Source organism: Schistosoma haematobium, chromosome 3 (genome assembly GCF_000699445.3).
Source record: "Schistosoma haematobium chromosome 3, whole genome shotgun sequence".
Lineage (NCBI taxonomy): Eukaryota > Metazoa > Platyhelminthes > Trematoda > Strigeidida > Schistosomatidae > Schistosoma > Schistosoma haematobium.
The window spans coordinates 3301085-3317811 of NC_067198.1; the positions used below are offsets into that span (position 1 = coordinate 3301085).

Here is a 16727-nt window from a genome sequence, read left to right on the forward strand (position 1 = left end):
TTAATAGAATAAATGTGATGTTGCTAGCAGTGGAATCCAGGAGTCGTGCTCAATCTTATTGGGAATTTCCAGCTGCATGTTTCTGACTACTAATCACAGTTGTTGCCTGAACTCCAGCGCTTACTAACATGACTCAGATCAGCAGTCAGTAAATTTGTTTAATCGCCTCTACCTGGCTTCCGACCGATTTCCACGTCAGTCAGGAATTCATATCAAGGTATGTGGTGAATTTTGTACTTTGAACGTATACCATGGAAGGCTAAGTAGGTGAGATAACATAAATTCATCAATGAATTTTCAGTTTTTATCTAGTGGCCTGCATCTAACCTGACCATTCCTCACTGTGTTAGATGAAGTGGAAAGAAAGTATTTTATCATTCTAAATACTGAAATTCCAACAAACTAACAGCATACCGGTTACGCATGTAAAATATCCCTCATTAAAGATCGTTCTAATCACCTGGAGGCTACTGAAGAAGTTCAAATTCTTTGTAAATTCAAATATTAGACAATAGTATCAGTTACACTGTAGGGTCCAGAATGTAAAAACTAACACCATTTCAAGTATACTTCAAGTGGTATTGATTTGTGACAACGAATCTTGTTCAATAAAGAGGACAAAGATTTGAACGTCAGTATTGATTAGTTTATCAAAGGATAATAATCACATTTTCAATTATTTAGTTAAATCAACAGAAATACGTGTTCACGTGATGGCATGGCCTGTTTGACTTCCACATTCTTCACACAGCTTCAAATGCATTTTAAAACACTTTCACAAGACTTTTACTATGTTTAAATGGACTTTTGACAGTGAATGAACCAAATGATGTACATATGAAAACGATTAAATCGTTTTGTAGCATACGTGTGTCCATCATCAAACTGACACATGGTAGTTTAATTTATTAATGAATTCAATGTGAAAGAACTCTGACGAGTATTGGCATTATGATTAGGGGGCATTATGCATTCATTATTTATAATTTATACTCTATGATGGCGTAATAGATTGCTTCTTCCCAAACCTATGTATAACATATACTTGCAGTCATATCCTTGTCTGGATGCTGTATACAACTCTAATGATAATCAATGATATCGTAAAGATACCTAACTAGAACGTCTCAACCAGATTTATTCATCAGTATTATACAATATTATTTAAAGTTAAACTTTAGTTTCATGCTTTCGGTCCACGGTAAATAATTCCAAGGAGTTTCAGGCTAACATCACACAAACAATCAATATTTCCTGGCTGACATTAGTTTTTAGAGTTAGCATCAGACAACGACTTGAACTTTATGTAACACTAGTCAATCTTACTCATCAAGTATGACAGAGTTGTTTTATGTGGGTTGACTTTCATTACGGATGGATGTTGGTTGCAGTACCAATGTAAACTAGAAGGCACTAGGTAGTCATGTTGCCATGGTATGGAATTCCTCAACGGTCAGCACGTTGTGTAGTCGCCTAGCTTAATGTCGAATAGACTAAGACTAGGAGTGGGGATTATTGGATGGCGATTCAACAATGTAAAAGATAAGGGTTTGGCGAAAGATCTGATATCTTTCATTCGACCCCTAATTAAATGTTCGAAATCATCACAGAGTGTGTTATTTTTAAGTTCCTTCGAGTTGAGCACACATTTCAGTTTACATATATTCCGAAAGAAACGGGAAGAAAATGCCACCCTGACAACTGTTGCTGGGTGATAAGCATTAAATCAATGGAAATATATGTAACTAGGGCAGAAGAATACTAACTTAATGGGTTATTATTAAAACAACTAAGCATGCAACCGGTTTCACTGTTTTCTATCAGCAGAACATTTAACAAAATTGGGTGTATCCTGCTTGAGGAATTTATCGTCAGTTGGATGTACCTGAAGTCCATTATTAATAATGTTCAAGGTAAGACGTGAATTCATTGAGAACATCATCACCAGTATACTCAGGTACATGCAGCTGTGATAATTTCCAAAAAAATCTAAACGAGGCCCCTGGTCAAAAAACATCGACAAAGACTTACAAATCATAGTCCCGAATGCACACAACGGGATGATATCAGTTCCTACAATTAGTTGCTATATATGTCTAATACTTCAAAATGCATTTTAGGCTACTTTTATTGATGAAATAAATTCACCTGGTACAATAAGTCACAATGAAACGTCCTATCTATTACATCTCAATTTTAACTAAACACAAGTTCGCGTAATCCATTTCGAGTCTTCAAATCGACGATGACCAATGATACCATTCATCTGCCTAGTAAAAATAAGGAACCAATAAATGACTTTGGTCAAGTCAACAGTTGTTTAAAGGTTTACCATAGATATTTCTGCAAACAATCACAGTTCTTTACAGATGACACGCGGAACCATCAATCAACCAAAAACTATAGCTGATGCAAAAACAAAACTAACTAATCCAGAAACCTACCTCCGAATATCTTTGCTTGTTCAAAAGACGTCGTTCTCGTCGCCCTCTACCTTCTGCAGACGTGTTACGTATTTTCGTTTTGTGTACAGAAAGTGGTTTTGCTTCATTTTTTCCTTTCTGTTGTACTGGGACTTGTTTTTGTAGGTTTTGTTGGAAACTTTGACTGTTGTTACAGTCTGTACTGTTATTGCAGTTTACTTGTGTGATCGATTTACTTTCGGAAAATTTTAAATGCTTCATCGAAGAGCTCGACTTTTCCTTCTTCTATTCTTTCAACTTCCTCTTTCACCTTGTTCTTTCTTTCCCTCAATGAAAGCTTCTTGTCAAATTCCTGGTCGATTTCCTTTCGTTTAGAATAGCCGTTAGTCATCACTTCACTTAATTGATCAGTATCGTCACATGGATCTAGACTTTTAGAGCTGTTGGTAATATCCGTATACTCATTACACTGTATTGATGAATCTGACCGCTTGTTTGTACTCTCTGACAATTTACTTGTATTAACGATGTCTTGCCTGGGGCCATATTTCTTGACTTCAGTTATTCTTTCAGATCCATACTTCAAGCTGACTTGTCGCATTTGCTTAGGGTGGTCAAAGCGAATTACTGGAACAATGCTTAACTCGCGTACTTCACTTAAACGAATAAGGACATCACTGGGAGTGATAAGTAATGGACCATGCACTGCGTCATGTTTTTGCTCTGATATATTCACTTGCTTACTGTTCTCACATGATGATCTGGATTCACAAAACACGCACGTGTATAAACATGAAAGCTTTCTCTATATCGATACAACAACATTCATCCAAATAAACGTTACCATGGGATCAAAACATTTTATTAGTCAAAATGAATGAGAAGTCAGTCAATGTGATGTCACTAAGTGAGGTTTTCACACATCCTACAGGTTTGGTATACTCAGTCCAGAGCAGTACCTGGGTTATGGGGTGTATTAAATCATTTCAATCCACATCAGTGCATAAACTAAAGCATTTCTTAAAGCTGAATCTTCTGGCCAGCTAATATAGTAACACATTTGCACTGGATGGATGAAACAAGTGTGTACAAGCAATTCATCGTCTCTACAATAAATACTGCATTTGAAGAATTCATCATAGAAGGTTGGTTCCATAAAGTTTAAAGTACAGAAATGATATACCTTAAATTATCTGTACACATTTCTATGTAAAGCTAAATCAGTCAGCAGAATGATTTATTCAAAAAGAAGGGATGAAATCAACACAACTGGAGAATGGAAATTTAAAAAACGAGAGCCAATGAAGGAGAATTGGTTTGAAGTAAATTTCAAAGAGAATGAAGGAAATGAAAGAATGAGAATCTGGGAATGATTCTCGACTCAAGCTTTATGTGTAAATAGGGGAGGTAAGCAACTGCTCTGCTCTGAACAATTCTGTGTTATGGCACTTAAAATCAATAACAACGAATTCCACTGGTTGAAATCATGGGTCCATTAAAGCTAGACGGCTTCTCACTAGAACTCCAGGAGTATCTCTTGAAGTCAGTCACTAGTGAGCAGATGATTATTATCAAAAGGGGTTTTGTGAAGATTCTAGAAGTTTTGTGGTGCGTGCTACTTATATTGATATAAGTACTGTATAACGTGAGTTAAAAGAACGTAATGTCTGGCAACAGAAGATTGGGAAGATCAAGAAAGGAAGAGAGAGAACACAATGAAGTTTGTAAGAAATCGCATGAACAACGAAATGTGAGACAATAAATTGATGTTTGCAACAGCAACAGTCCGGTTTTATATGATGGAATGATATTTTGCAAATTAACGATTTACTATAGGGTTTTTCTATTTTCTGAAGTAACTCTGTAATTTTGTGCTAAATATAATTTGGTTATCCTTACCTGTGTTCTCATTCACCACAGTTTTACTGGTTGAAATCACAAGTCACTTGAAGCTAGACCACTATGGAAAACCTGGAAGCATTGGACGGCCGTTTCGTCCTAGTATGGGACTCCACGTTCTAGTTCTAGTGAGAAGCCGTTACCAGTGGAGTTCAACCAGGTCTGTTGTGAGATATCAACTCACTGAAGACAATGGTAATCGGTGGTTCAACTTTGTGGATTGGTTGAAGCTAGACATTAACACCGTTAGATGCCGGCTCAGTTGTCAAATGGTTCTGGGTTCGAATCTCGCGAGGAACGGGATCGTGGAAGCGCACTGCTGAGGAGTCCCGTACCAGGATGAAACGGCCGTCCAGTGCTTCCAGGTTTTCCATGGTGGTCTAGCTTCAATTGACTCATAGTTTCAGCCAGTGACATTTCTAAGATCTCCACAAAGCCCCTTCTAATGACAACAAATTCCTTTAGGGTTAGGTGTAGAGAGTTTACACTTCATTACATGACTTATATAAATAGTCATTAGTCATACAGATTGATTTGTTAGTTCATCAACATTTGTCCAAATTACCTCTACTCCAGCTACGATCATACATCGATGTGGGCAGTAGCTATGATTGTGCAGCATATATTCTGGACCAAATATTACGACTTTTATTGAAAGTAGGCTCGAAAGAGCATTTCTGAAGCTTGGGTGGTTATCATTTCTACAATCTATATTCTTTGAATGTATTCCTTCTTGCTTTTCGAACTCTCATATCTACATATCGAATAATTTATGGTACTACACACATGTACGATCTTCAAAAATGGTATGATAAAATGTTGAGAATAGTTGGTGTATATAAGAAATTCAAACAGCGCTTCCAAACTCATGAAAAGAATCCTACATTTACTTAATATTTTTTCTCCAAATATTCCAAGCTCATAAAAAATTCTATAAAAATATCATCTGGAGAGTGTAAGTACCCTCTGTACATACCGTATAACATCCAGTTTTGCCGAACATTTTACTTGGAATTGATATACATTTCATCATTTAGAATTTACAGTCCATTCGGGGTCGTGAGTGCGCATTGCTGAGGAGTCCCAGGCGAGGACAAAACGGCCGTCCAGTGCTTTCAGGTTTCCCACGGTGATCTAGCTTTATTTAACTTATGACCTCACTTATTAAATTAATATAATATTCACAGAAACCCCTTTCTGATCATTTACTGTTGATCTGTAGTGTCAGTTATTATGCTAAGCCCATATATCTTATTCTAGCTTTCGGACATCCCATTTTATTCATTCTACTTGAGCCATACTTTGACCTTGTTATTTATTCGCTTATCAGTCTTCACTGTTTTTATATGAGCGTATATGTGTGTGCCCTTCTTATCGCATTAATCACATGTCTGTAGCTTATTTTGTCTGACTATAAATATTGAGTAACGCTTGAGTAAAATGGAGTTGGCTTCCCAGCCATCTTCCATACGTGTCATTTTGCTTTGCTCTGCTTCATTCGCTCCATATGCAAAATATATATATATATTCTCAAGTCAATTCTCGTTATTCGACTTATTTAATTCCGTTATTGACTAACGCGATTTAAGTCGACGATGATATACGAGAATAGGCGATAACAATCATTTATACGATCTAAATACGAGTCAGATCAACGGGCCACTAAAAATCAAATGTATCAAAAAGTGTCTAGTTATACATTGTAGTGCCACTTATGCATATGTATCAGTCAGTCATATACAACGTAGAGCCTGACACAAGTGTACATCGGTCCAAGTCACCACATCTCATTAGCAAACGGTAAGATGAAATCGTTAGGGCGAATTCCAGAGTAGTAGTGGCAGTAACAATATTGGTGATAGTACAAAAGATTAGGAAACAATGATAATTTGATTAGAAATCTTGGACTAGTCAAATAAAAAATTTATATGGTAGGTTTGGAACTTAGGATCAAACGTAAAATACAATAGTCCGGGTAAGATGCCTTTCTGGTTGGAGATTTGAACGAGATGGGAATTCGGACGGTCTTAGTCTGTTTTAGGATACATCGAATGGAGTTGGTTATACAGTCAATTCACACAGATGAAGTGAGTGAAAGTTAATATAAAGACAGAATTAAACATACTTGAAAAGCAAGCTTACTTCTCTGAAGCATTGAACATCATTTGATTTTGTAAATAATCAGACAATAAATTTCCCCTTTTACCATGTTGACTTTGAAGTTTGGATTCAGTGAGTGCAAGAATTTTCGCTGGTTCTAATGATGAAATTGTTCGTTCATGTACTCTTAACGGGTCGAAACTAATCACATTGCGCATGATAAATGATTTGTGATCCTCAGATAAACTGACCAGTTGGCCCAAATGAACGAGTATACCATTTTTATGCGTTACGACTCGAATAAATGGACATGAATTCTTTTCTTGACTGTCTTTCATTGAATTTCCTCTGTTTGAACTGAATATACTGGAAGCCATTTGTGAAATGCTCACACATTTTGATGACAGTCCTGTATAACCTGAGATAAGTGACGTATTTGTCGGATCTTCAGTCTGAGTAGCTTTATTCTCTTTGGGTAGTGAATGAATTGGTAGTTTCAGAGTGTATAAAGCCAGGATCAGTTTAAGGATTTCTTGTGACGGATTCATACCAATCAGAAGACAATTCAGTGACTGTTCATCCATCATGGTGATTTGGTGCTGTTGGTTTCTAGTATTTATCATGTTATTGATTGTTTTTTGGATAATCTGTGTCTCTTCAATGGATGCTGTAGAGATTTCATTCATCTATCAGAAGAAAAGGAAGAGTTATGCACATGCCAAATGAATATAATCACTGATTTTGACAAAGTAGATTGGCCTATAAATCACTGTAACTAACATTATTCATTAACACAGATCACTTATGACAACTATGCCGGTACTAACGAGTGACCGTGCGAAGTACTTCTGCAAGGCACAGCTGCAATGATAAAGTGAAATTAGTATTGTTTGAGGTATTCCGACCGAGATTATCCAATGTCATAACCTTAGGGAAACTGTCAAGTAATTATTTAAGCCTAGATAGATCTATTGCGGATTAGAGTCACTCAAATATATTGATCGAAATTTATAGGTAAAGAAACGGCGTTGTATAAGCGGGGTAAATGAATAATAGATCAGTGGAGTTTAATAACTTCACAATGGTGGATTTGACCCCCAGAAAGGTCGTGTGTACGCGTCACTGAGTAATAGCGTGTTAGATATGAAATAGCTCAACAGTACTCACTCGTTCGTATGGTGTTTAGCTGAAGAAAGTTTGTAATGGTAAATATTTTTAGACAGAACTCAGGAGGATCTATTCGACAGTTGAATTTACATTTGCATATGTTACTTGTCGCTCCATCACTTTCATCATTATCTAATCAAGTTCAGAGTAGTTCATTTTTTAAATGTTCATAGTCCAACAAACTCAGTTACCAAAAACTGGTTGTTTCATCCAAGTATGAGATCCTTTAGCAATAGGCGCTCAAGATACATTACAGCTAAGGAACCTGAGATATCCGGATACCTGGGAATTACAATATCTCCGAATCACTGGGTCGTATTCTACTACCTACATTATACGCAATCATAAACGTTCCCTCATACCAACAGACGCGTATTCACTGCTGACTAATTCCCACAAAAATCTTAGAGATATTTTAGCGAGTTGTCGGAAGTGAAACAAATTACTTCTTATGAAGGTGAACGATGGTTGTTCTGTCTATCACACTGACCGAAAATTATCGGTGTGAATCATGAACAATGTGAGCACTACGCATAATAAAGGTATTGGGTTTGATCCAATGTTCTATCATTGTGATACAATTTTGAATAGCACTAAACTTGGACGAAGCTACTGTACAATGCTTCTTAATTTTCGGTTGTTTGTAATTGTCATTTTGAAACAAAAAATACACTATTTTCCGATACACAGATCAGTGGTTAAGTAAAGATGGATAATAGTTAGGAGCGGAATCCAAGATGCGAGTTTAATACACTTTGGGATTCGTCAGTTGGATCTACCTCTATCCTGGTGTTGGTGTTCACGTCGGGACTGGAATTTATTAAGATGGTGGAGAGGATTTGTAGCTCAGGTGGATGATGTTGATGGAGTTTTGTTCTCTGAGCTGGATGGTTTGGTCATAGAGCTTTCATCGTTCTTCTGAACGACATCATCAGCACAAACTTCAGATAGAAGTGAAGCGTTAGAATCTCTCCATATGTGGTTCAAAGCTTATCCTGTACACCTCGATGTTGATTGGTTTTTATTGACCTTAAATTCGTCATTAATTACTTCCTTGTTTTGACTGTGTCTCCCATTGGTTTGATTTTTGTTCCTATGTTTGTGAGGAAATGTCCTCACTTATATCAATACACGTGGACAAGTGCTGACACTTATTTCACTGGAAAAGTGTGGAAATCTTGGATAGAAGAAATTCCAAAAACATCAGAGAATTTTTATGAGCTTGGCAGTCAGATCAATCAGCAATCAACAAGCACATTGAAATCGACCTAAATAATCAACCAATCAGGAAAATTATGCACAAATATGAGAACGAAAATCAAACCGATGGATCATACAACGAAAACAACGAAGTAAACAATGTTCAAATATAAGGTCAACAAAATGCAATCAACATCGAGGTGTAGAGGACTAGCTGTGAACCACATATGGAGAGATTCAAACGCTTCACTTCTATCTGAAGTTTGTGCTGATGACGTTGTTCAGAAGAACGATGAAAGCTCTATGACCAAACCATCCAGCTCAGAGAACAAAACTCCATCAAAATCGAATTTAATAATTTTTGTTTCAAGAGCTTAGTCCATTATCTCCAGGGCGTTTGAAGCTAATACTAATAGCTTTGAATTCCAGGGTGGGAATCAACACTAGAATGGAGGTACATGCTGTTGAGACTTGAACTTGGATCGATTTTTAACCCGTGCCAATTGTTGTGTCTTTGACTGAAAGATTAGAGATCAGTGTCTTATCGATCGGATCAGAAACGCGTAAAACCCGTAAGAACGGCCTAGAGTTTTGGTTGGCCCTGATTTCCTGTCTAGCCCAGCCAGTTGAGTCCAGAACGCAAGTTTCAGCCTCTGAGATATGAATCATTGTATTTCAGACATAATCTGTTTATATACCAACCAACTCGACCACAACGTACCAATAAAATAGAAAATAACATTTGTACAATAATTAGCCAGAAGTGGCCGTGAATGAGGGAAAACTAACGTTAAACATCTAGTAGAATAGAAGAATAAACTGTGAAATCAGTTATGTAATACAGAATATTAATCGAGAGAACAAATGAGGAATTCATCTAAAGTAATTAACTATTCAGAGTAATTACATAAATGTTAGAAGCAAAATGTAAGTTGGATTTTCATCAAGGTTCATTTGACTCAACTTAAGTTTATCGAAGTAACAATGAAGATCATACATAAAGTTTCTGTTGTCTGTATATGACAGTGTTTTTCTTTTAAACAACAATATTCACATAATCACTTTATAAACTACTTCCAAATTCAGAAAGATACCGAATTCTATGAACATTCTGTATTCGATTTTGATGCATAATATTCGGAGATGCGTTGTATGCTACTAATGTATGTCGATATAAGTAGTATGTAACACTAGTCGGAAGTGGAATGTTTACGAACCGAAGGTTGAGAGGATTAAAGTGAAGAGAAGACAGAAGAAAATCGAAAGTAATCAAGATAACAATAGGGGTGAAGGAACAATCAAGCTTGTAAGAGACGATTCAAAGAAGATGTGCAAATGATGTATTTTGCATTGAACAATCAATCGGTCTTCCCCATTTCACTTCTTTGCTCGTTACGATATCACTGGGATATAATCAATACATTTTAATCACTAAGGGATTTTTAATACAAATGAATGAAGAATATACTTTTCAATAAATTCTCTTCAGTGTCTACAACCATCTTTGCCAAATGGATCATCCAAAATGTGGTCAGATTTAAGACAAAATGCATCGTTTATAAATGACAGTATGTGAATTGAGGATTGTTTGTGATAGAAAATAAAATGGAAACTTTGTTGCGAGGATGACTAATATGATGTGTTGACTTTACAGTAATGCAACGTGTTATCAGCAATCTGTCTATATCCATCAGACTAGGAATACTTTAGAAGAAGAAGAAGAAGAAGTATGTTCAACCGCTCGTTTGACCAAATTCTGGATTGATTGGTGAATGATCATTAGGTGTGCGGTACGGTGACACAATTCGATTAATGCTCGTACAATCCTCCATGGATGATTCATTTGGATAAGATGATTATAGAAAGCGAATAGCATTTATTGAAAAGCATATACTTCATTCATATATCTGTATTCTAAGTAATAAAGACTGAACGTATCACACTTTCATATAAGAGTTTAATGTATGCTGATTATTCACTAAGTAGTATCTGATATCATATTGCTCTAGACCTTAATGATGTTGATAGAATTATATTGATCAAATGACAATATCTATCCAACGATCAAATAATCATACTAATGAATATTCGTTGTCTCATATTTCAAACGCTTTACAATCATCAGTATAAGATTGTGGAAGTCGTTGAGTTTTTAGAATGAGATCACGAAACAATGGATGTTGAACAACCACTGAAAATCTGGGAGTTGTGGATGCTCATTTCATCCTATTATAAGACTTTTTACCAATGTGCATGCACGATCTCTCACGTGTGACTCGAACTTAAGATCTTCGGTTTCACACAAAGATGCTTAACTTCTAGACGAATAATCGGGATCTGTCTACCAAATACATTCCAGTCTGATCACTTTGTCCTTCTTTTCAACCTTCTCCTACACCGATCATCAATCGCCATAACCACAATTAAAACAAAACAAAAAGACCAATCCATTTGAATATATCAATGTGTAATGGTGATTATTTTTTTGTTTTAAAACACAGTTTCATGTAAAAAGAAAAGAGACGATTTTTGTCTTAAATGTAAATGATCCATGTGAACAAACACTTTGAGATTATAAATCATTGTGTTTGATTAGATTAATTCGCTTTAACTGGTGGAATTTCGTCGAGATTATTCCAGTTTGTATTCAGAATAGACATGAACTGTTCATTCTACGATTAGAAATATAGAAATATAAAGGTATAAGAATATTAATTATTATCAGAATGAGAATTTGTGGAGATTGTAGTAATTTTAATAGTTGAATTCATCAATCGATCTAAACGAAACCACCATTGAAGCATTGGATGTCCCTTTTGTTCTAGTATTACATTCCTCGGCAGTGCGAATCAACGATGCCTTATGGAAGACTTCAACGCAGAACCTTCCTTATCGAGCTTGACCTCTAGATCATTGAGCCGGCCTACAACGGTGTCCATGTATAACTTTCGTCAATTCATGATATTGCGCAACTCTTCCTCCATAGTCTGAGGTGGACAACTGTCTCCACCTGACACGAATCGAACTCCAATGGTCTTGGCTTTTTACTAGAACTCCATGAAATCCATATTGAAGTTAGTCACTAGTACGCAACATCATGCATTCAAGTATTAAAACATTAGTTATGTAAAATAATATTAATCAGCTTTAAAATTCATAAATAAAATGTTTAAATGATGAAAGGTAATCAACTGGAACGATTTCTTTTTGTTGACTTTGGTTTTATTATGTTCCATCATCAGAAAAAGTAGAGTTTTGAATATCGATCACCCTAACCAATTCAGTCCAACTGGCTCGTCAAATGAAATAACAATGTTCACTTTGTCCAACAAATTACTGTAGTTGGATCATTTGATTCCCTATAGTTGTGATGACCTGAAATGTTATAGCATGAACTGATACACATTTATGGTGGGATCAAATCCTGGACCCACAGGTTACACTATGACTTCAACATGGTTGATCAAGTGAGTCTATCGTCTAATTGAATGTTCCATATGAGGTCGTTAGTGTACTGCTGCTATCCACAACTAGTTATGTTGTAGTATTTCTCTTAATTCAGTAGTTTTGTGGTGTAACTTCTCCAATCGTAAATATTTATGCAACACAATTATTTTAGATTTAATATCGATTCATTTGAAAATTTGATTTATTAGAAATCGATACGTACAATCTATTTCCTCCTGAAAACCAAAATCGATTATCTTCTTGACAATCACTAAGATCGTGTTAATCATTGTGATCACTGATCGTTGTTGAAATCATTCACTAATCAAATCCGTTATGATTAGAGAAAGTATCGGAAAACTTTGAAGAAATTGATTTCATAAAAGTATTTGAATTGACGATTAGGTATCATGATAGACGTTTGAAAAACGTTCACATGGAGAATATGTGTAACTGATTTATTTAACAGGAGAAATGCTGTGATTCGACCGGTGGTAAGGAATGTTCTCTCTCCCGCACGAAATGTTCTTTTGTGGACACGTGTTTACAACCACTGTCAAAGAACTCCTACTCACTGCCTTTTCGAGGCAACAGTGTTGTCTTTTTGCTACCGTATCTTTTGTAATTTCATTCGTTTGGAATGTCATCTACGCCTTTTCCTGTCCTCATTCTGTATTAGTTCAAGTCTAGTGAAATGCAATGGTTAAAGGAATACTAAACAAGTGTGGATGTAACACTCATTTACTAAGTAGATATTTATGTAGTCAGCTTTGTGCAACACTGTGTTCATTTGTGAGAACTATTTACACTAAGCGTCAGTTCAATCAAGATACAAGAAAACGTACATAAATCAGTAAAAACGACTTACCGTTAACTGACCAATTTTTAAATGTCCCCCATCAGATATTGTCACTCCAGCCACTAAATCAACCAGATCAATGGTATTTGGCAAATTGATACACGCATTCTTAATTTTTTGTAGACGTATTACATCAGGTGTAACTGTGGCACCAGTTAAATCTAAACTACGATTTCTTGTTCTCACTTTATTTGAAAACTATATTTAGAAAGAATCCATGAATAAGTTAATGTAACCAATTAAGTAAGTTAAACACTAACGACAAAATGAGAAACCTTCAGGCATTCACACACTCTGCATTTCTTATTTAAAAATATGGTTCCTGAATTATGGCCAATGAAGTAGAACGGTGACCCGAATAGCTTACTGGTAGCATCTTAGATCTTGAAACTGATTGATACAAGTTTGGATCCTACACGAGGTACTAGTTCCACGAAGAATGAAACTACCCTCTCTATTCATACTAACAAGTGATAGCCTACATGAAGTTCTACTCCGACGATTAACTACCGACTACCTCCAACCAGTTAACATGCCGTTATTAATGTTATTTCATCTACTTTCATTTATATCTTGTCAGTTTACTCTTAGTGCGTTTATCATTGAGGTGTGACAAAACAAACATATTTGTGTCGGATCCTATTTTGATCATCACTGATTGACTGAACAAGGACATGGAGTATGTGTAGATTAAATACGGACAATCAATCTAAACTAAATTTGTATTAGTTAAACGTAAGTTTAGTTCTTTCCACAATTAGTGAGTCGTTAGAAATGCAGGAGAACATGATTGAATAGTGGAAAGATTTCAGTCGAATATTAAGCCGATTGCGGTTCAAACAGATCAATAATAATTTCCTTAATTGTGATATTAGTCAATGTGGATACAAGTCACATTTGGAGAACCAAGTTTCACCAGTTCATATTCACCTTACTGATAACATTGTTTTCTATTTCCATGTTCGAATTGAAATGAACTGAAGAGAAGACGAGGTGGAATAATGTTAATGTCGCCGTTCAGAGGAAACTCTAAATGAATGGCACTTTTGACAGAAATTAATGAGATCAAAGATCGAGAATTATAAGATAAAACCCGACTTGTGATTCAGATGAAACCTTAGAAATAATTACGACTGCTCCATTATCGATCGTCTGGAGTCAGATCACTCAATGTTTATAACAAAATATCATCTTACTAGAAGCAACAATCATCCTACTATTATCTAGATTTGTGTGAATCATAACTCCGACATCTCAGTTAACACAGGTTTATAGTTTCATCATCATTGTAACTATTCCTACACAGAAGCTGATTGTGGATCCTATGATTGCTCACATTATATTTCTACCACATCGGAGTATTGTTACAGGGAAGTTTTTCATCAAACACTCTCAAATGAAACTGATATGTCACCTTAACAAGCCATCTTTTTGTAAAAGAAGAAGGAGCTATATAGAATCCAAACATTTCTTCATCCTTCAGGATATCAGTTGTTTCCCGGTGAGTTTCACGTTTACATATCTGGTTGATATGTATTCATGTCCAACTGTCAGGACTGTCTTTCTCAAGAGTACAGGCTGGTGTTATTGACAAGTCCCAGTTAGCATCAAGCCTCTGAGTTCAAGTCGATCACCACTAACATCAATTCTATTAGAACACAATATTAAATTGAAAGAAAGTACATACAGAAAAGACAAAACTTACATTCAATATGGACGATCTGGCTGTTCTTAATTTACTATTCATTTTTATGCCAAACTGATTGTTATTTGCACTGTTACAGTATGACTCTGATACGAAACGCCATTGAATTGGAATTTTATTTCCCAAAATATTATTATCACTTTCATTTGAATGTGAATCAGTCGTGAATGATTCATCTTGCCTCTTATTGACTGGATATAATCTAGGTACACTTAGTAGATTTCCTTCATGGTCGAAAACTAGTTTTCCAGATCCATTTATTCGTTTGTTTTGTAGCTAAATATAATTTTTAAAAATGCTCCAATTCAGCCTGAGACAGTATTTTACTAGTTCTGTTTAACTACTATCAAATAAAAAAGTAGTTTGCGCTTTTATCTAAAAATTATGAATGATCGCATTCTTCGTCTTTTACAACTGGCCTGAACGGAAATATCAAAGTTAGTTTTCTTTATCGTGTAATCTGATGTAACATATCCAAAATTTGCTGGTACTGCGAGACAATACAATGTTCGAAACGGTGAAATTAAGTGTTCAAATTTTAATGTACGTAGAAAAAAAGACAAGACCGACCAAAGTTAGACAGCCATTGAGAACCTGGAATCACTAGGTAATCGGTTCGCTTTAATGTGAGCCTTATCATCAACGGTTATCTATGACCCATAAAAAGGATTCCAGTCAGAAATCAAACAAAGCTTTCTGTTGTCTGCCATCACACATCTAACAATAAACAAAACTGACAGAATATTTTAGTATATACACTCAACAATGACCATAATTACCATAGTTTCAGGCAGTGGTTTCATAAGTGGTTTCATTGGTTTCTTTCTAGTTAGACTATATTCTTTACTGGTATTGTCGTTTTTAACTGAGATATTCTTTTGAAGAAATTGAAAAAAGAATTAGTAAATTATCTCACTTCCATTGAAACATTTTCTATAGATGTTTTCCATGTAGAATCTTTCAACTGTTTAGTTAGTTGAGGGATGGAATCTCCTTGATCGGTAGGCATACGGGTGTGATCTATAATTGGAAAGAAAGTTTATTAGATGCCAATATCATTAAAAAGCTTTATTACATTTAGAATATGGCTAGGAGCGATGTTACGAACATGAGTTTCATCCTATTTGAAACTTGTCAATTGGATATGCTCGCATCATATTGTTCATATTTACCGTGGGACTAGAACCTCGTATTAGAACCCGGTTATTAATACAAAGTCATTTTCCATCAAGCTACCAAGGGCTTATAGCAGGTAACTTCTTTAAAAGGTATGAAGTCATTAGACAAGGTTTGTAATTCCCGGTTGTTGATATTCAGGACTGAGATTGATCTGTCCCGGATCCCACGTGTGCACCCTGAGTAGATTGCCTTGATATGACTCATTGATAAGGATGATATGTGAATCCTTGATTTCACCTCTATCTGTATGCCAGGTATAATGACTATCTAGTCAAGATGCAAATGTGCCAACATAAGCTGGTCGATTGGCGATCTGAGTACTAGCGACGGGAAATCATACTGACAAGTGGCTCATTTTACGATGGTAGATGATGCTATTGCAAATAAAAACATTAAGAATGAGCTTATATAAATCATTGAATTAAAACTGTGTTATGTTACAGATCAACAGAAAGTCAAGGTGAGAAACACTGGAGTTTAACTGAATGCCCTTAAGCTATCATGGTAGTTTTGAGGTGTTATAGTACTGAATGCAATCTTCTGCATGGTCATTGGTGCTCATATCCTCAAGTTCGGATAATACGTCTTGATTCTCAACGGTTCTCAATTCACTTATTAACAACAATCATCCCAAAAACGTTAATGCTCTTCGCAATAACGTTTCCTCCATAACAATGTGTGCATATTGAAACTAAAGACTTTATCAATACTATCTGACACAAATAAACAAAAGTATATCACATCTTGT

General features: G+C 35.6%; 1 protein-coding gene across 1 annotated transcript; it reads right to left on the minus strand.

Annotated features, from left to right (window-relative positions):
• Positions 1-1898: 1898 nt before the first annotated feature.
• MS3_00010555 (uncharacterized protein) lies at positions 1899-7211 on the minus strand (the record flags this gene model as incomplete). Its single annotated transcript, XM_051218928.1, has 6 exons — positions 1899-1967; positions 2445-2658; positions 2698-2705; positions 3076-3184; positions 6465-7108; positions 7203-7211. 6 exons carry the CDS (start codon positions 7209-7211, stop codon positions 1899-1901), a joined length of 1053 nt encoding a protein of 350 aa, XP_051068695.1.
• Positions 7212-16727: the final 9516 nt, after the last annotated feature.